The 21696-nt window shown below is 44.3% G+C and overlaps 1 protein-coding gene across 4 annotated transcripts in view; it reads left to right on the plus strand.

Annotated features, from left to right (window-relative positions):
- Nucleotides 1–11194: 11194 nt before the first annotated feature.
- LOC121277360 (signal-transducing adaptor protein 1-like) overlaps nt 11195–21696 on the plus strand; it is a 60461-nt gene continuing 49959 nt past the window's right edge. For all 4 annotated transcript variants that reach the window (XM_041186737.1, XM_041186738.1, XM_041186740.1 and 1 more), the window contains exons 1-2: nt 11195–11526; nt 21101–21172. In XM_041186737.1, the coding sequence (XP_041042671.1) occupies nt 11416–11526; nt 21101–21172 (183 nt within the window). In that variant the 5' untranslated portion in view covers nt 11195–11415. The remainder of the gene's footprint in view (nt 11527–21100; nt 21173–21696) is intronic.

A 21696-nucleotide genomic window follows, 5' to 3' on the forward strand; every position in this document is an offset into this window, starting at 1 on the left:
AATGGTAACTAGGTAAACAAATGTTCAGATCTCACCAAGGAGATACCAAACGAACCCATAACATGACAGGCCCTTATAAGTGGAAGCTAATACACCTATTGCCTAAACTCTGTCCATAAAGCAAGTGATAGGTGCTGCCTTCTAGTGGCAAGTATAGTTTCAGTATAAAAGCAGAAAATGCTGGAAATACTCAGGAGGTCTGGCAGCATCTGTGGAAGGAGAAACAGAGTTAAATGATTCAGGCTGATGACCTTTTGTCAGATATTTTCAGTATCTTTATTGGTTTTGTGCCGATGCCTTCAGCATTATCTCTGTGACTTCATGACTGAGCACACAATACACCAAAATGTTAATCATAGACAGGATAATGGATATCTGTTAAACAAAACTTCAAAATAGCAAATACACTGAGTTCAGGTGGCATTGAATAACTTGGAATCGTTGGCTGCAAAAGTTGGCTCTGTACCTACTGGTTTTTCAGTGCCATGAATTATATTTTAGTTTCAAAATGGCAGCTGCACTGTGCACGCACACATGCTTCTCTGTACAAGCAGTGCTGGGCGCCATTTGGTGAGGGTGTTAGTGAGTGTGTGGCATGCATCCACTGGAAGTATGCAGAGCAAGCAGATTGTAATGTCAGTCAAATAACAGCAGAAAATGTTGGAAAAACTCAGCGGGCCTGACAGCATGTGTGGAGAGAGAAACAGAGATGACGTTTTGAGTCCGTATGGCCCTTCTTCGGAGCTGTTTCAAATTTCCAGTGTTTGCAGTTTTTTGCTTTCTTACCTTTATGCCACTATCAGCACCTCCTTTAGCCCTTAACCACTACCATTAACACTCCCTTTGTCTTTTCATCCATGAGATGTTTGTCAATCTCTCTTTAGCCCCCGCCTTTCGCTGGCCTTCTATTTTGCTTCACCTGCTCCATCCCCTGTAAACAATGTAAATTTCATCACTTTCCTACTACTCTTTAGCTCTAAAGAAGGGCAAAATGGACTCGAAATGTCAGCTGTGTTTTTCTCTCCACAGATGCTGTCAGACCTGCTGAGTTTTCCAGCATTTTCTGTTTTTGTTTCAGTTTTCCAGCATCTGCAATATTTTGCTTTTATCTTTGTGATGTTGATCAACGTGTAACTCTGATTTAATGCCAATGCTTCCATTTTGGAGCTCAACGTTCCAGCTAATGCTGTCCCTTAAGCAGAGCTGAACATGTGTCCAATCAAAGGAAGGAGCCTCACCTATTTATAGGGATCATCAACTGCTTTCAGGTCAGTTGCTCATTGACTTCTACTGGCTCTTGCTTCAAATGTACATGTGTTTGGTGGGTTCTAGAATTGTTTAAAGTTGGAGATGTTGACAAGGAATAGTGTGGCACATACTGATGGATTTTGTCCTGACATCAAGGATCGTACACAAACCATTTGCTCCCTGATGTTAGTGCAGTTGTAAGCATTTCCCTTTTTATGCAACATCACAGGAAGAATAAGCAGAGGTGACACAGAGCAGGAGAAACTTCTGGAAGAGGGAAGGAGAGAAGGGTTCTCTGTAGGGGGACATACCCATCCAGATATTTCACCTTCCTGAACCTCAGTGGGCAACAGTGTTACAGACATCTGTGCTTCTGTAAAGAGATCCTCACTGAAATCTGCCAGCTGCTGCAGCCACAACTGCAAACTCAGAGTAGGGTGAGGACGGAATTCCCAGTGACTGTGAAGGACACTGTGACCATGAGCTTTTACATCTTGCTCCTTCCAGGCTGGAGCAGGCAATATTTGCAACATCTCCCAGTTTGCCATCCACTGTTGCATTAGGAAAGTCTGTGAGATTCTTTATTCCAAGAGACCTGAATCCATTTCATTCTCTCTAGAGAGAAACAGTCAGAGCAAGTAGTTGGCTTTGCGAGGATTGTAGGCTTCCTGATGGTGCCATTGACTGCATGCACATTGCTTTACAGGCATTATGCCAACTCGGAGACATACTGCAACCAAAAGGGATTCCACTCCTACAATGAGCAGCTGGTTTGTGACTATAAGCAGCATAACATTCATGTCAATGCTCCGGATCCTGGAAACAATCATGGTGCTTTCATTTTGCAATCGTCTGCAGTGCCATCTGAGTTTGAGCCAGCATGACAAACCAGAAGGTGGCTAATGGGTGACAAGGGCTACCTTTTCATGGCATAGGTCACGACTCCATTGCCGCACATATTTACATGTGGGCAGCATGCGTACAACAAGGGCCATACTGCCACATGAAATGTGATACAGCAGGCTATTGGGATGCTGGACAACACTTCCGCTGCCTGAACCACTCTGAGTGAACCCTGCAGTGCTGAGCAGACTGATTATCAAGATTCATGGTGGCCTGTTGCATCCTGCACAACCTCACCATCATGGGGGTACAGTCCTTGCCACCTGCTATTTAGTGACCAGCTGAGGAGGAAGGGAGGACACACCTAAACAACCTCTTTCTGGCTGGGCTGCCTGAATGACTCATTCAACTGTGATAACAGTTAACACAACCTTGATTCTCCATTTACCAACAATCCCACACTTTACCTTCAAACTGTTACTGACCATCAGAGCATCCACTTGGCCACATGCTAAAATAAAGGCCATCACAACATTTTTAAAAATTATCCACCAAATCATGGCATATTAGATACAAAGTTCAACTAACCACCCTTAGTTCCAGTCATCCATGTGCCTTTGCCTAGCCCAGTGGCTGCAGCACAGATGGTGACTATTAGTAGAGACTGCAGATGGCATTGGAGGACGACCTTACCCAGCTCTGGGTCCAGAACGCCCATCTTTGGACTGCACAATCTCAGCAAGAGTGGCAGCTGTCAGAGCTGGTTAGCTGATAATCAACAGCAAAGGCACTGGCAGAGTGGTAGGGGTAGGAGGATGAATGCTGCCATTCCGAGAAAGGACAGCAGGTTTGTGCTCCATGGAGCTATGGCCACTCTCCTGGGATGGCACCTCAGCATTTCTAGTAAAGGGTTGGAGGACAGATTGCTGGACTGCTGTGACATCCTGCAAGCCCCTTTAAACAGTGGTAAGTGCAGTCATGATGGCCTCAGCCCAACCATTTTCAACTACTTCATCAATGACCTTCCTTCCATCATAAGGTCAGAAGTGGAGATGTGCGCTGATGATTGTACAATGTTCAGCACCATTCACAACTCCTCAGATACTGAAGTATTCCATGTCCCAATACAGCAAGACCTGGACAATATCTAGGCTGGGGCTGACAAATGGCAAGTAATATTCGCATCACACGAGTGTCAGGTAATGACCATCTCCAACAAGAGAGAATCTAACCATCACCCCTTGATGTTCAATGGCATTACCATTACTGAATCTCCCACTATCAACATCCTGGGGGTTACCAGAAGCTGAACTGGACTAGCCATCTAAATACTGTGGCTACAAGAGCAGGTCAGAGGCTAGGAATCATGCAATGAGCAATTCACGTCCTGACTCCCGAAAGCCTGTCCACCATCTACAAGGCACAAGGCAGGAGTGTGATGGAATATTCCCCACTTGCCTGAATGAGTGCAGCTCCTACAACACTCAAGAAGCTGGACAGCATCCAGCACAAAGCAGCCCGCTTGATTGGCACCCCATCCACAAACATTCACTCCCTCCATCACTGACGCACAGTAGCAGCAGCATGTACCATCTACAAGATGCACTGCAGGAATACACCAAGACTCCTTAGACAGCACCTTCCAAACCCACGAACACTACCATCCAGAAGGACAAGAGCAGTAGATAGATGGGAACACCACCACCTGGAAATTTCCCTCCAAGTCACTCACCATCCTGACTTGGAAATATATCGCCGTTCCTTCACTGTCGCTGGGTCAGAATCCTAGAACTCCCTTCCTAACAGCACTGTGGGTGTACCTACACCACATGGACTGCAGTGGTTCAAGAAGGCAGCTCACCACCGCCTTCTCAAGGGCAACTAGGGATGGGCATTAAAGCTGATCCAGCCATTGAAGCCCACATCCCATGAATGAATTTTAAAAATTGTCTGAACTTGCACGGCAGCAAGCTGACCTTACATTATAGATGCCTGAGCTTCCACAGCAGCACCCAGGTGTTGGGTGACTTTTGCTTGCGCTGCAATGAAAGTTGTGAAATGGGTCATCAGATGCTGCATCATGGATGGGTTTGCAAGTGTTCTCATGGAGTTGGTCACCTCTTCCACACTGGAAAGGATGGGCTCCAAGCTCTGCACAAAGTCCTGTGCCAAGTTGGTGCTGGATTCCTCCATCGTTCTTCGCATTGCACAAAGGCTTTCTGTGAATGCCCATCAGCCTTCTTCTCTAGACTGTCCCATAGTGGTGTCTCATCTGAGCCCTCTACAGGAGAACTTGTGTGTGGCCTCACGCCTTCAGGGAAGCTCACACTTCTGCCACACTTGTCCCCTGCCCAGGCAGCAAGCCCACTCATGCCTGGTGTAGATCTTGCCATGTGCAAACGCACACAGTATTAGTATCTGACTTGGTGACTGCTCTTTCTCTTCCACCAATGCCTGGCCAGATGGCAGCTCTTGTACTTCTGAAAAGATAAAGCATAAGAGTAGGGTTGTGGTAAGGGGAGGAGGGGGAAAGAAGAGGTGCATGCTTACAGCATCTGCAGCATGTGAATCAAAAGAGGTGTGGACAGCGAGGCAAGTGAGTTGTGAGAAGGAAGATTAAGTAGGATCTTAGCCATGTCTGCAATGTGTCTGCTTCAATGATGGTGACCACCATCTCATCCATTGGGGTAAGGACATGCAGCCATGCCTGTTCCTCTGCTGGTTAGCCCCTGCTGCCTCTTGTTATGTACAAACTTCTTGTGCAAGAGAGAGGGAAGGGTGCCAGTCATCAGACACTGTGGATAGATCTGTTTGGGTGATGGTCGAATAGGTAGCAGTCTGTGCAGGCTATGAGATGTGGGTGTGAGGCTTGCAACAGTGTTAAGTTTGTTAGGGTGAGATTAAGCTATGAATATGAGGTGTGACTCACAATTAATGGCAACTGAGTGATGGGAGTGTGGTGCATTTAACAGTGTGTGAGTCTAGTGGTGCAGTTGTTGGGATATATTTTGAAGGTTAATTCACTGACCTTCACCATTTGTATGATGTGACTGAACTTCCTGCAGCACTACATCTAGTCATCCGATTTGAATGCTGGGATTGACTGCCATGCTATCTGCTTCCACAGCTTTCTCAATTTATCTGGAGGGTCTCATAGTCCCTTGCGGGTAGAGAACTCCTCCTCCTACACCTTCTCTGCTAAAGTGTACAATGTAATATTTGATAATCATGGAGCATAGTTGCTCCCCTTTTGCACCAAAATTACTCTTCTTCCCACTCAGATGCTTTTCCATAAACAGTGCAGCACCTGCTCTGGCAGAATGCACCTCCCCTCTTAAAAGACTTCTTAAAAAATAGTGCAGGCTGACTTTAAGAAGTGCAGGCTAGCTTTAAGTGATGCTAGCCACACCCAACTTGGCTGGGTGCCTGCAGAAATATGCAAATTAAAAGACAGTCTGAAGTTGATATACTGCCTGCATCGGAAGCAAGGGGCATGTATTCATACCAGCTTGTGATCCCCGTGCCCATTTTTGGAGGCTATCCAATTTATCCTCATTTTCTATTCACTGTGGATTTGGGTATATTTATTCTATTTTTATTAGATTAAATATATTCATTGAACCTCTGGAGAACTTTATTAACCAAGGGGGTTTATTTCTTTTAAGCTTAGCTGGTAAGAGCTATCAAATTTTAAAACAATAAATTCTTGGGATAGGGAGTCATTGGCAAGGTTTCCAGTTAGGCACATAGGAACAGGTGTAGGCCATTCAGCCCCTCATGCCTGTTCCAGCATTAACTGACGTCATAGCTAATTTATATTCTAACTCCATCCATGCACCTTGGTTTCATTTCCCTTATGCTGTTGGCTAGCAAAAATCTACCACTATCATATTTAAAATGATTACTTTAGCTAGCATCCACTTCTTTGTTGGAGAGAATTCCAACTTCTACCACCCTTTCTGTGAAGGAGTCTTTCCTTACTTTTCTCCTGAACGGTATGGTTCTGTTTTTAAGGTTATGTGCCCTTTATTTGGAATCCCCTAACAGTGAAAAAAATTTCTCCCATCTACTCTAACCAATTTCATTAAAAATCCTAAAAACTTAATTCAAATCACCTTTCAATCTTCTATATTCCAGATAATACAAGCTTTGTTTATGCAATCTCTCCTCATAATTTAACCCTTGGAGCCCATGGCCAGGATTTTCTGTGCCTGCCAGCATTTGGCATGTTTGGTGACGTGAGCGGACAATATGGCGAGAAGGCCAAAAATCGGATTCACAATATCATAAGCCAGTTTGCGATCGTCCGCTCCACTCCGCCCGTCAATGGCGGACCGCCTTTCCCAATATCGGATGTCGGGAACCTCATTGTAATATGTCAGCATATCATTATAAGGCCAGCCCACTGGACTCATCCTCTCCCCTACCCCCACTGGATTGTCCGTCCTGTTAGTGGGAAAACACGCCATTGTGTTTTACAACAGTATGTTTTGAACCCACCCAGGATGACAGGTATCTCCAGGACATACAACTCTCCTTGGCTGCTGTTCTCGTCGCATCCTGAGATCTACACTCAGTATCACACGCCACCATATGAACACACTTGAGCTCTCCCTCTAGCAGCATTGACGCACCCTATTTCTAAGCTGTCCTTGCCCCCAGTTTCATTTTATTCATCGTCTCATCTGACGCCTCAACAAGAAGCTTTGTCTCTTTCTTTCAGATGGAAAGGAACGCAAGTTTCAACAACTCATCGACACCAATGCCCATCCAGGACCCTCCACCCCTGCCCGTCCCTCTGTCCCCATCCCGTCTTCTAATCCCAGCCTCGGCCATGTATTCACCATACCCTCTGACCTTCCCCTCTCTGAACATTCAGTGCTCAGCAAAGGACTCAGTTTCATACCCTTATGCCCTCATCTCAATGAATTTCGGACTCAGCACAATGCTGAACTCTTCTTCCAGCGCCTTCATCTCCGTGCTCACTTCTTTGGGCAGGAGTCCTCTCCCCATTCAATGGATCCTTTTACCCATCTCCAATATTCTCCCTCCACCTGGACCCCTCCCTCTGGATTCTTACCTTCTCTTGATCTTTCCACTGAGAACTTTTGGAGTGACATCAGTCGTCTCAATTTCTCTGCTTCTCTCACCCACTCTAACCTGTCTCTTTCTGAATTTGCTGCACTCCGTTCTCTCAGGTCCAACCCTGACTTTGTCATCAAACCCACTGACAAGGGTGGCGCTGTTGTTGTCTGGCGCACTGACCTCTACCTCGCAGAGGCTGAGTGTCAACTTGCAGACACTTCCTCCTACCTCCTCCTGGACTATGACCCCACCACTGAACATCAAGCTATTGTTTCCAGGACTGTCAATGACCTCATCTCCCCTGGAGATCTTCCCTCCACAGCTTCCAATCTCATAGTCTCCCAACCTCGGACGGCCCGCTTCTACTTCCTACCCAGAATCCACAAACAGGACTGTCCCGGCAGACCGGTCATGTCAGCCTGTTCCTGCCCCACGGAACTCATTTTTTGCTATCTTGACTCCCTTCTCTCTCCCCTTGACCAGTCCCTTCCCACCTACATCCGCAATTCCTCTCATGCCCTACATCATATCAATAATTTCCAGTTCCCTGGCCCCAAACACCTCCTCTTCACCATGGACGTCCAATCCCTCTACACCTCCATCCCTCACCAGTATGGTCTGAGGGCTCTCCGCTTCTTCCTCGAACAGAGGCCGAACAATCCCCATCCACCACTACTCTCCTCCGTCTGACTGAACTTGTTCTCTCACTGAACAATTTCTCCTTAAACTCGTCTCACCTCCTCCAAATAAAAGGTGTGGCTATGGGTACCCGCATGGGCCCCAGTTATGCCTGTCTCTTTATGGGGTATGTGGAACATTCCTTGTTCCAGTCCGACTCAAGCTCCCTCCCACAACTCTTTCTCCGGTACATCGATGACTGCTTTGGTGCCGCTTCATGTTCTCCTCTGGGTCTGGAAAAATTTATTAATTTTGCTTCCAGTTTCCATTCCTCCATCATTTTCACGTGGTCCATCACTGACACTTCCTTTCCCTTCCTTGACCTCTCTGTCTCAATTTCTGGAGATAGACTGTCCACCAATATTCATTACAAGCCTACCGACTCCCACAGCTACCTTTTCTACAGCTCCTCACACCCCGCTTCCTGTAAGGACTCCATCCCATTCTCTCAGTTCCTCCTCCTCCATTGCATCTGTTCTGATGATGCCACTTTCAAAAACAGTTCCTCTGACATGTCCTCCCTCTTCCTTAACCGAGGCTTTCCACTCATGGTGGTTGACAGGGCCCTCAACCGTGTCCATCCCATCTCCTGCGCATCTGCTCACACGCCTTCTCCTCCCTCCCAGAAACATGATAGGGTCCCCCTTGTCCTCACTTATCACCACACCAGCCTCCACATTCAAAGGATCATCCTCCACCATTTCCGCCAACTCCAGCATTACGCCACCACCAAACACATCTTCCCTTCAACCCCCCCCGTGGCATTCTGTAGGGATCGTTCCCTCCGTGACACCCTGGTCCACTCCTCCATCACCTCCTACTCCTCAAGCCCCTCCCACGGCATCTTCCCACGCAACCACAGAAGATGCAACACCTGCCCCTTCACTTCCTCTCTCCTCACTGTCCAAGGGCCCAAACACTCCTTTCAAGTGAAGCAGAATTTCACTTGCACTTCCCTCAACTTAGTCTACTACATTCTTTGCTCCCAGTGCGGTTTCCTCCACATTGGAGAGACCAAATGCAAACTGGGCGACCGCTTTGCAGAACACCTTTGGTTTGTCCACAAGCATTACCCAGACCTCCCTCATGCACACAGGTCTGTCCTTGGCTTGCTGCATTGTTCCAGTGAAGCTCAACGCAAACTGGAGGAACAGCACCTCATCTTCCGACTAGGCACTTTACAGCCTTCCGGACTGAATATTGAGTTCAACAATTTTAGATCTTGAAGTCTCTGCTCCATCCCCACCCCCTTTCCATTTCTTCCCCCTCCTTTTTGTTTTTTTCCAATAATTTATATAGATTTTTCTTTCCCCACCTATTTCCATTATTTTTAAGTGTATTTCCATCCATTGTTTATATCTACCCTTTAACCTTTTTAGTATTCCTTCATCCCACCCCCACTAGAGCTATCTGTACCTTGTTTGTCCTGCTTTCTACTCTTAATTAGCACATTCCTTTAGATAATATCACCACCTTCAACACCTCTTTGTCCTTTTGTCTGTGACATCTTTTGGTTATCTCCACCTATTACTGGATTCTTGTCCCAACAACCACCCCACCCCTTAAACCAGCTTATATTTCACCCCTTTCCTTTTTTTACTTAGTTCTGTTGAAGGGTCATGAGGACTCGAAATGTGAACTGTGCTCTTCTTCGCCGATGCTGCCAGACCTGCTGAGTTTTTCCAGGTATTTCTGTTTCTGTTTTTGTTTTGAATTTCCAGCATCCGCAGTTCTTTGCTTTTATCTTTGAACTGTAGCCACTAAGGTAGGAAATGCAGCATCCAAAATGCACACTGCAAAATCGCACAAACAGAAATGTGTTAATGACCAAATCATTTCTTTTTAGATGTTGATTTAGGGATAGTGGTTGACCAGGTAACTTGGAGAATCCCCTTGCACTTTTTTATCGCTACCATGTGATCTTTCACATCCATCTGAAGGGACAGACAGAGCTCTGGTTTAATGTCTCATTTGTTCTCCCACAGTGCAGTGGGTTCTCATGATAACAGTTCAATTCAGAATAAAGGTTAAAGCCAAAAATAAAAACATGGCACCTAAGGCTTTAGAAGAATGATTTGATCCAGGCTCTTAAAAGTTCATCAGCCTAAAGTATTTCTAGCCAGTAAGCCTACTTTGCAAAATGCACGATAGAACACAGTGTGGCCTCAATGTCTAGACCATACTCTTCTTGTTCAATATGCATTGTAATAATAACATTGGACTACATTACATTTCATATAGAAAGATAAAGGTAAGGAATACTCTAGAAAAGATCTCACTATGGAATTATAATCTCAATGTCTAAAGTAAAAACTTGCATTTCTATGGTGCCCTTCATCTTAGGACATCTCAGGGCGCTTTATAGCAAAATAAGTAGTTTTGAAGTGTAGTCACTGTTGTAATGTAGGGGAGTCTGATCTGACCTACATGTGACTTCAGGCCCACACTAAATGGCAAACTCTTAATGGCTTCAAGGCAGCTAGGGATGGGTGGCAAATGGGTGTCAAATGCTGCCTTGTCACTGTTGCTCACATTGGAAGAACCAATAAATGGTTTGCACCAAAGGAAGACTTTAAATCAATTCCATACAAGGGATAGATCAATTACTCCCTCTTATTAGAAGGGCTTAGGGTTCTACTGAAACATTTACATTATCAGCACATTAGATATTTGTTGTTAGCTGATGGTACAGGACCAGGACGTGCTGCTTGACTCTGAATCAAGTTTTCTTCCCAACATGCACTCTACCATCAACATCATCTTCCCAGTTTTGCTCAAGTATGCTCAAAATCTCATCCATGCTTTTTTTTTACCTAGAGTTGAGGTTTCTCCACTGCTCTCTTCCCCACTGGCTCCTCCCATTTAACACTCCAACCAGCATAATCCCATTAAGAATGTCATCCCATGTCTTTTACCATTCAAAGCCCCGCATTTACTTTCATGAACCCCGATACCTTGTTTGTCTCTACTGGCTCCTTGTCGAGCCGTGAATGTCCTCATCTTGAGCTTCAAAAGCTTTCACGGCCTTGCCCAGCTTATCTCTGTGATCTCCTACCCTGCTCATACCTCATCTCCTTTGACCCTCTCCAAATCTAACGAGGTGTTTTTCCCCCACACAAGCGTGCATAAATGCAAGTTGTTGTTACTGAAGCGCATAGTCATTAGGGTGTTTCATCTTTCATTGTGGTTTGGCTACTAAAATGATCACTGATGCATTAGGAAGTCATTCCGCCCCCCCGCCCTCCTTTTAGCCATTGTTGCTTGGTACAGGAATGTTCTCTATTTTACGGCACAGAGTTTGATAATTTACCTTCCTCATTGAATAGTTTCCTCATTCCTCCAGCGTTTCGATTTGTAGTGAACGTCTGAGAAGGACTCCGAAATTTTCATTCCGCGCAGTGAACCTCCTCCTCTTTCGGTTCTTTCACTGCCGCTTGAATACAGGTCGCGGGGGGGAGAACAGACGACAGGGCGGCCACACTGAGCTGGATGAATCCGTGGATCTTCATTGCTTCACCTCAATGTTAATAGATAACTGACCTTGCTTGTTGTTTAACAGAAATGGCTGCCTCTAGAACAAATCTGAGGTTAGTCTTTCAAAGACGTGAGAAGATTACCTCTCTGCCTTTATATTATGATGGGTTCCTGTGTAAAAAAAGCTCGAGGGATAAGGTAGGTGATGACCGTGTTTCTGTAAGGTACAGACTGAAGCTTGCCTTAATTTTTGATCCTCCATAGCCCTGAAGGAACTGGAGTGCTGTAGAAAGCACTCGGTATGTTTTTTTTTAAAATCTAGTGATTGAATCGTACCAGATAACTTCACATTTTGTGACAAAAAATAGTGAAAACTATTTAGAAATGGGGAGAAATGTAAGCACTGCAAAGTCTTAATATATCTCGTCATGGTTCTGTGAATTACTTTAAAAGGATTTAAAATTATCTTATTTTTAATTCCAGCACCTTAATCTAACTGGAGAGAGGTACAAGAATAAAATGCGCTGCCCATGAATTTGAACTGCTAATAGTTCTAATAAAAAGTAAGATAACACACCTGAAGCCTGAGGCAACGGAAGGCTTTCACTAATGCTACATTTCCAGTTGGTCGACTCAGCGGAGAGGTTACGAAATACTCTTTTGAAATCAATCACAACCTGTCAGCTAAGCTTTTTATGAAGTGACTGACCATTTGCCGACTCGAGTCTTTGCAAGGAGAGAAACTTGATTTGTTTAAAAAGCGCAATAAAATAAACAACGCTGGGATTCATTAATGCCCCAGAATACAGACCTGTCCTGTATTTGAGGAGTTTGGGAACCAGGAACCAATGTGATCAGCGGGCAGAGGGATGATGGATGAGTGGAACTTGGCACAGGCTAGGGTATGGGCAGCAGAGTTTTGTATTGTATGGAATGCAATGCCAGCAACTTCTATTTTCCTTTATTTGTAAAATCTTTTTCTTTCCTTTAGTTTCCCTGCATCCTCGTCTCCCTGGGGTTTTAAACCATTAGGCCAGACGAAGGACCTATTTTCAGGTTTCCAGCAATCTTATCTACAGCTGAGGGCAAGAGGGTGCTCGGGGCAACTCCTGTTTTCCCTCCCACTTTTTCCTACTTTGCTTCTCCAGGGCCCTTTTCTTATAAAGTAGTTGTTGAAAAAAAAAAAATCTGCCTCACAACATAGAGCTTTTTTATCTTAAAAAATCTTTGATGAATAGCACTAACATATTTTTGTATAACACATAGGGTGGAATGTTCCCAGTCCTGTGGAAGCAGGCTTGAAGGCAGGATTGGGAGGCAATTTGCAAATGCCACAGCAGTTAGCCAATTTGAATATTTATGTGGCCAAAAGTGCTGGGGTGTTCCTGGCAGTGGACGGGCTCCCTGCTGAGGGCAAGGCCAGCAGCTGCCTGGAGGGCGATGCACAAAGCCCTTGCAAGAGTTTTACAATTCTCATCCTTGTTTTCAAATCCTACCATGTCATCTCCTCAGCTCTACAACCTTCCAAATTATCTATACTCTTCCAAGTTTGGCCTGTCATGCATCCCCAGTTTTAACTGCTCCGCTATTGGTGACTGTGCTTCCAGCTGCCTGGGCCCAGAGCTCTGGAATTTCCTCCCTAAACCTCTTTACTCTCCCTCCTCATTTAAGATGCTCCTTAAAACCAAGCTCTCTGACTAAGCTATTGGTCCTCTGTATTCATATCTCCTTTTGTAGCTCAGTGTCAAACTTTGCTTCACCATACCCGTGTGAAGCAACTTGGGAATTTCATACGTTAGAAGCACTATGTGAATACAATTGCTGTTATTGGAGAGAAACAAGGTGCTCCCTGCCATCATCTTGTGGTTGATATTGGATTAACACTGAATGCTCAACAATAACATGCACTTATATATTGCCTTTGAAGTAGCAATAATTAATAAGGAACAGGTTAGTCTCTGACCCTCGTAATCACAGTTCTAAGGAGTTTGGAGGCAAATAGAAGAATGATAGATTTCTAAACTGAATAAATAGTGAAGATAGAACAGATTTAAAATATAGTGAGTTGAAGTATCTTAATTAGCAAGTGGTAGACTATTTCAAGAAAGAACCACAGTTTGAGACAGCATAAGTGTCACTGAATATTTGTTCAGTATCTACAAAAATGCAGTGAGTTTCTTTCTATTGAAGCTTTTACCTGTCACTTCAAATGTTTAACCTTTTATTACTCATGGTGAATGAGAAGTGACTTTTCACTCTAAGCCAGAGGTTGTGGCATAAAGCCCCACTCAAGGGCTTGAGTACATTATCTAGGTTAACACTTTGATGCAGTGTTGAGGGAGTTCTGCAATGTCAGATTAGGCATCTTTCAGATGAGATATTAAACCAAGATCCTGTTAGCTAGTTCAAATGGATATAAAATATTCTATTTCACTATTTTAAGGAGAATACATGAGTTTGCCTGGCCAATATTTATCCTTTAACCAATATCATTTTAAGAGAGTAACAGGACTTTTATTTCATGGCTGATGTGGGATCTTGCTGTGCTCAAATTAGTTGCCAATTTGCTCATTGAACAACAGTGACTACACTGCAAAGTAATGAATTGAGTGTGAGGTTTTTTGGGATGTCCTGAGGACATGAAAATAGAGACCATCTGTGACCATCAACATCCTGGTGGTTGACATTAACAAGAAACTTAACCGGAACAAGCCCCATAGCTATGGTGGCTACAAGAAGGTCAGAGACTGGGAATTCAGCAGTGATTATCTTCAAAGCCAGTCCACCATCTATAAAGCACAATGCAGAAATGTGTTGGAATACTTGCCACTTGCCTGGATCTGTGCAGGGCCAGCAACACCATCCAGGACAAGGTAGCTTGCTTGATCAACACACCATCAGACATTCACTCCCTCCACCACTGGCAGACAGCGGCAGCAGTGTGTACCATCTGCAAGATGCACTGCAGCAACTCACCAAGGCTCCTTGATAACACCTTTCAAACTCCAGACCTCTACCACCTAGAAGAACAAGTGCAGCAGATGCATGGAACAGCTTCACCTTCAAATTCACCTGACTTGGAAATATGTCATCTTTCCTTCACTGTCCCTGGGTCAAAATCCTGGAACTCCCTCCTGAACAGCATGTTGGGCCTACCTACACCACAAAGACTGCAGCAGGTCAAGAAAGCCGCTCACTACTCAAGGGCAATTAGATTTGGGCAATAAATGCTGGCTTTGCTTGTGATGCTCACATTCCATGAATGAATAAAAAGAAAACCCCAGTAATACTGGCTGATCTGAATGATTTGTCCATTTGCTGTCTGGAAGCACCCAGGGATCACTTTCCTTCAGATGTATTTGGCAACTGGATGTTGCACTGAGGCTGGAGGCCTCGCTCCAGAAACTGATCTAGGTCTAAAATTTCCTCCCTGTCAAGACAGACCGCTTGTAGAAGATGTAAATTTGACGTGTTCTCACTGGAAATGAGAAGGTTCAGAGGTAGTATAATTTCTGTTTTTAGGATGCCAAAGAGAGTAGATAATGTAGATGATGGCACACTGTTTCATCTTATTCAGAGCAGTTGAACTGGAGGATGCAGACTTTGCTTGAAATACAAAACTAATCTGTGGAAACACTTCAGTGAGCGAATGGTCAATCTATAGAACATGTACCCTAGGAGGATGGTGGAAGCTGTTAGTATTGATTCATTCAAATGCAAGTTGGACAGATTTCTTTCAGAACATACCATTTTGGCCTACATGTATGAGTAATTTGAGACAGGACCCATGGAAAGTGTAACATGCTTGGAGGAATAGGTGTCTTTGGATTTATGGTTCCCAAAGCTGTCCACCACTAGCATTTTCTTCAGTTAGTCTGTTGTTCACTAATTGATAGTAATTACTATAATTAGTGAACAATTCACATTGTATAATGTGACTACTGGAATGGCAGAAGGCAAAATAGATGGATCCTTGTCTTTATTCATTTAGCAATTCCTGTGCCCCCAGATGATATATTGATAGTAATCACATTACACTCACTGTGTAAAATTGGAATCTCACACCTTGTTCAAAGAAAGTTGTAAGGATAAGGATAAGGATGAACATCACAACTACAGGCCTGTCGGTTTAAACTTGGTGATGGGAAAGCTTTAAGGAATAATAATTCAAAACTAAATTAACTGTTATTTGGACAAGTATGGATTAATTAAGAAAAACCAGCATGGATTTGTTGAAGGCAACTTGTGTTTAACTAACTTGATTGAGTTTTTTGATGTGGTTTTCAGAGTGGGTTGACGAAGGTAATTCGGTTGATGTGTCACTCAGTAGGCTTTTTAACAAAGTTGAAGCCCAATGAATAAAAGGGACAGAGACAGCACCCAATAGACAGAGCTAAGCAATCCCACAACCAAAAGATCAGATCTAATCTCTGTGGTCCTGCCACGTCCTGTTGTGAATGGTGGTGGACAAGTAAACAACCAACTGGAGGAGGACACTCCACAAATATCCTCATCCTCAATGATGGGGGAGACCAGCACATTAGTGCTAAAGACAAGACTGAAACATTTGCAGCCACCTCCAGCCAGAGGTGCTGGGTGGGTGATCTACCTTGGCCTCCTCCTGAGGTCTCCAGCATCACAGATGCCAGTCTGCAGCTAATTTGATTCACTCCACAGATATCAAGAAATTGCAGAAGACAGTGGATAATGCAAAGTTTATGGAACGTGACAACATTTTTTTATGCATTCATGGAGTGTGGGCTTTGTTGGCTGAGCCAGCATTTATTGCCCATCCTAGTTAACCTTGAGAAGGTGGTGGTGAGCTGCCTTCTTGAACTGCTGCAGTCCATGTGGTGTAAGTACACTCACAGTCCTGTTAGGAATGGAGTTCCAGGACTTTGACCCAGTGGCAGTGAAGGAACCATGTATTTCCAATTCAGGATGGTGAGTGACTTGCAGGGAACTTCCAGGTGGTGGTGTTCCCATGTATCTGTTGCCCTTGTCCTTCTAGGTGGTAGTGGTCGTGGGTTTGGAAGTTGCTGTCGGAGGAGCCTTGGTGGATTCCTGCAGTGCACCTTATAGTTGGCACACACTGCTGCTACTGTGCATTGGGGTGGAGGGAGTAAATGTTTGTGGATGTGGTGCCAATTAAGTGGGCTGCTTTGTCCTGGATGGTGTCAAGCTTCTTGAGTGTTGTTGGAGCTGCACTCATTCAGGCAAGTGGGTAGTATTCCATCACACTCCTGACATTCCAGCATTAGTGTTGAACACTTGTGCTCTAGGACTGGCTGCACCCCTAGTCAAGCTGTTCCATTACAGCTGCAACCCTGACATCTACCCGGCAATGTGGAAAATTGCCCAGATTGTCCTATACACAAAAAGCAGGACAAATCCAACCCAGCCACTTACTACCCCATTACTACTTCCCAGTGCTACAGCCAATTATTACTTCCCTTTAGCTCTGAAGAAGAGTCATATGGACTCAAAACATTAACTCTGTCCTTCTCTCCACTGCTGTCAGATCTGCTGAGTTTTTCCAACATTTTTTATTTTTGTTTCAGATTTCCAGCATCTACAGTATTTTGCCTTTACTGTCCCATCAGTCTATTCTCCATCATTAGCAAAGTGATGGAACATGTCATTGACTGTGCTATCAGGCGGCACTTCCACAGCAATAACCTGCTCACTGACACTCAGTCTGGGTTCTACCAGGGCCACCCAGCTTCTGACCTCATTACAGCCTTGGTCCAAACATGGACAAAAGAGCTGAACTCCAGAGGTTAGGTGAGAGTGACTGCTCTTGACATTAAAGCCATATTTGACCGAGTGTGGCATTAAGGAGCCCTAGCAAAACTGAAGTCAATGAGAATCAGGTGGAAAACTCTCCACTGGTTGGAGCCATACCTGACACAAAGGAAGATGGTTATGGTTGTTTGAGGTCAATTGTCTCAGTTCAGGACATTACTGCAGGAGTTCCTCAGGGTAGTGTCCTAGGCTCCATAATCTTCAACTGTTTCATCAATTACCTTCCCTCAATCATAAGGTCAGAAGTGGGGATATTTGCTGATGATTGCATAATGTTCAGCACCATCCACGACTCCTCAGATACTGAATCGGTTAGTGCCCATATACTGCAAAACCTGGACAATATTCAGGCTTGGGCTGATAAGTGGCAAGTAACATTTGCGCCACCTAAGTGCCAGGTAATGACTATTTCTAAAAAGAGATTATCTAACCATCTCTCCTTGATATTCAATGGCATTACCATCACTGAATCCTGCACTATCAACATCTTGGAGGTTACCATTGGCCAGAAACTGAACTGGACCAGCTGCATAAATACTGTGGCGACATGAGCAAATCAGAGCCTTGGAATTCTGTGGAGAGTAACTCACCCCTGACTCCCCAAAGTCTGTCCACCATCTACAAGGCACAAGTCAGGAGTGCGATGGAATACTCCCCACTTGCCTGGATGAGTGCAACTTCAGCAACACTCAAGAAGCTCAACACCATCCAGGACAAAGCAGCCTGCTTGATTGTCATCCCACCCGTCACCTTCAACATTCAGTCCCTCCATCTAGAATGACTAGATACTTGGCAGAGTGCGAATTGATGCATTTTAAAAAATTAATTCATGGGATATGGGCTTTACTGACTGGGCCAGCATTTATTGTCCATCCCTAGTTGCCCCTGAGAAGGTGGTGGTGAGCTGCCTTTTTGAACCACTGCAGTCCATGTTGTGTAGGTACATCCACAGTGCAGTAGCAGCAGTGTGTACCATCTAGAAGTTGCATTTAAACAACTCACCAAGGCTCCTTCAACAGCACCTTCCAAACCTGCCACCTCTACCACCTAGAAGGACGAGGGCAGCAGATGCATAAAAACACCACCACCCGCAAGTTCCCCTCCAAGTCTAACACCACCCTGACTTGAAATGATATTGCCATTCTTTCACTGTTGCTGGGTCAAAACCCCAGAATTCCCTCCCTAACAGCCTATGGATGTCCTACACCACCTGGACTGCAGCGGTTCAAGAAGGCAGCTCACCACCACCTTCTCAAGGGCAATTAAGGATGGACAATGAAGGCTGCCTAGCCAGTGCTACCCACATCCCATGAACAAATAAAAAATTGAGAAGAAACAGATTAAGTCGGCGAATGGTTGTTTTTCAGAGTAGTGGAAGGTATACATTGTTGTTCCCCAGGGGCCGGTGCTAGCACCTGTGCTTCTTTTGATAGACTTGGGCGTAGGACACAATTTCAAATTCTGCAGATGACACAAACCTTGGAATTATCGTGAACTGTCAAGGGGATAGTGATAGACTTCAAGGGGACATAGACAGGCTGGTGGAATGACTAGATACTTGGCAGAGTGCAAATTGATGCATTTTTAAAAATTAATTCATGGGATATGGGCTTTACTGACTGGGCCAGCATTTATTGCCCATCCCTAGTTGCCCCTGAGAAGGTGGTGGTGAGCTGCCTTCTTGAACCACTGCAGTCCATGTTGTGTAGGTACATCCACAGTGCTGTTAGGAACAGAGTTCCAGGATTTTGACCCAGTGACAGTGAAGGAACGGTGACATATTTCAAGGTCAGGATGGTGAGTGACTTGGAAGGGAGCTTCCTGGTGGTGGTGTTCCCATGTATCTACTGCCCTTGTCCTTCTAGATGATAGTGGTTGTGGGTTTGGAAGGTGTTGTCTAAGGAGCATTGGTGAATTCCTGCAGAGCGTCTTGTAGATGGTACATGCTGCTGCTACTGTGCGTTGATGGTGGAGGGAGTGAATGCTTGTGGATGTGATGTCAATCAAATGGGCTGTTTTGTCCTGGACGGTGTCTAGCTTCTTGAGTGTTGTGAGAGCTGCTCTCATCCAGGTAAGCGGGGAGTATGCCATCACACTCCTGACTTATGCCTTGTAGATGGTGGGCAGTTGTTGGGGAGTCAGGGCGTGAGTTATGCATCGCACGATTCCTAGCCTCTGACCTGCTTTTGCAGCCATAGTATTTATATGGCTAGTCCAGTTCAGTTTTTGGTCAATGGTAACCCCCAGGATGTTGATAGTGGGAGATTCAATGATGGTAATGCCATTGGAAGTCAAGGGCTGATGGTTAGATTCTCTCTTGTTGGAGATGGTTGTTGCCTGACACTTGTGTGGCAATAATGTTCCAGGAATGAGGGACTTCCATGGATATGTGGGAGGTGCTGGGGTTCTTCTCCTTAAAGAGGAGAGGTTCAGAGTAGATTTGACAGAGGTGTTCAAAATCATGAGTGATCAAGACAGAGTAGATAGAAACTGTTCCCATTTCCAAAGGGCCAAGAATGAAAGGAAACTGGTTCTTTTACCAATCATTTTAAATCTAAGATGACATGAGGAAAGGCTGCAGTAAGTGGTTATGATCTGGAACATGTAATGATATGGTAGGTCGCATTTGCCAGGATGACCAAATCCTGAAGGAAAACCTGGCCATGCTATCACAACGATATTCCAATTTGTATTTATTACAAGAAGGTTTGTGCACTGAAATCAGAAGTAATGAGCCCACTACCATCTTTTGATATTTTAATGATTAAATTAAAACATTTATTAAAAAAAGAAAACTTAAACACACAAGACTACAGTTACATAGTTACGCTTAGTTTTACAACAGCTCTCCCCTTTCACACAACAGTCCAAATAGATTCTTAATCTATAAATCTATAAAACATCCAGCAATATTACCACAAACACCCACTGATGCTATAAGGAAGGTACTTCCCAGATTCTCTCTCCCCCTCACTTGACAATGGAATTCCAAAGGCTTTTAACACAACCTTGGGATCAGAATTTTACAGCCGCAGGATTTTATGTTGCTGCCGAAGTCAATGGAGTTTAGAATAGCTTGCCGCATTTTACGGCCATGTCCCTGTCACAATGGGGCATAAAATCAGGCTGTGGTTACTGGAACAGTAAACTTCTCCAGGTTGGCTAGAGGCTTTTTCCACAAGTTTGTTTCACACAGTGCACTTTTCAAGATCTCACACAGCCAATCCACACACAGCTTTCCACCTCTCTTTAAAAATATTTCCTCCCTTTTGGTCTGTAAACCCCATTGTTTCAACCTTTCTTTGGCAGTTACTTTTCCCAGAATATAAAAATCCTTCATGTTGTCATTATGGCCAGCACTTTCGAAAAAAAAAAGCTTGATAACTTTGCTTTATTTACCTTGCCAGTTGTAAACATCTTACCATGTTCCTTTGCAAATCAAACAACCTGTCAACTTATCTAAAAATGCAAATTCCATTCACATTGTATCTGCTGAGACTTCATCCTAGCTTACCCATCTCCATTTCAAATGCCTGTTTTACACCTAATCCCTTTTGCTGATTCAAACATTGCAGTCTGACTGCCTGCAATTTAGTTAAACTGGACAAATACATGCATCCCCCATAAGCCTACATCAGTGTCCCACGGTAATATTAGGGGAAAAAAATGATATTTCCTTTACAAAAGGATGGTGGAGGCATATTCAATCATGACTTTCGAAAAGAAGTTGGATAAACACCTGAAGGGAAAACAATGTAGGGCTATAGGAAAGAGAGGGGAAGTGGGACTAGTTAAATTGCTCTTGCAAAGATCCGGCATGGGCTCGGCAGGCTGAATGGCCTCCTTCTGCATTTAACCATTCTATGTTTTTATAATTCTACAAAGTACTGTAGAGTGAATACACACAGTTGTATGAGGCTTTTTTTCTCCCCTCCCTTTGATATGTTTCCTTGTATCTACTTAACAGGACTTCCAAAGATACTGGTCAGAATTACGAGGGTCTTCAATTTTCTTCTACTGTGATGAAAAGGAATCAACGGTAAGGATGTTTCATGGAATATTCTGGTTTGAAAATGTTGACAATTAGTATTCGCTGTATGAGAGTAAGGCAAAACATTGAAGCTAACACACAGATATCAGTGGTCATTAGAATTGGTATTTTTAAAATAACAATGTAAAGAAACAAAATCAATTCTTTGTAACCAGAGATATTGATACAAGATTGGAAGAGATTAGCAATATTTTGTGCACCCTTTAGTTTGGAAATACAGAAAAAGTAAGTTCCAATAACACATTGGTCAGAATTTTATCAGAATGGCTGGGGTCCTGATGACAGGCCCAAATGCTGAGGGCAGCCCCACCGTGGCTGTTTGTGGGACTCCCAGCCACATTGTTCGGTCATCCAGCAACTAATTATCTACCATCAAAGCTTCTGTCCTTTTAAAGGATGGTCATCCACCTCCAGGAGTTGCCGCCCAATCAGAGGGTTGGCTGCTTAACAGTTTCAGCAGTGCCACTAGGGACGCAGGCTACTGCTGTGACTGCACCCGGAAGACGAAGATG

Source organism: Carcharodon carcharias, chromosome 4 (assembly GCF_017639515.1).
Source record: "Carcharodon carcharias isolate sCarCar2 chromosome 4, sCarCar2.pri, whole genome shotgun sequence".
NCBI lineage: Eukaryota > Metazoa > Chordata > Chondrichthyes > Lamniformes > Lamnidae > Carcharodon > Carcharodon carcharias.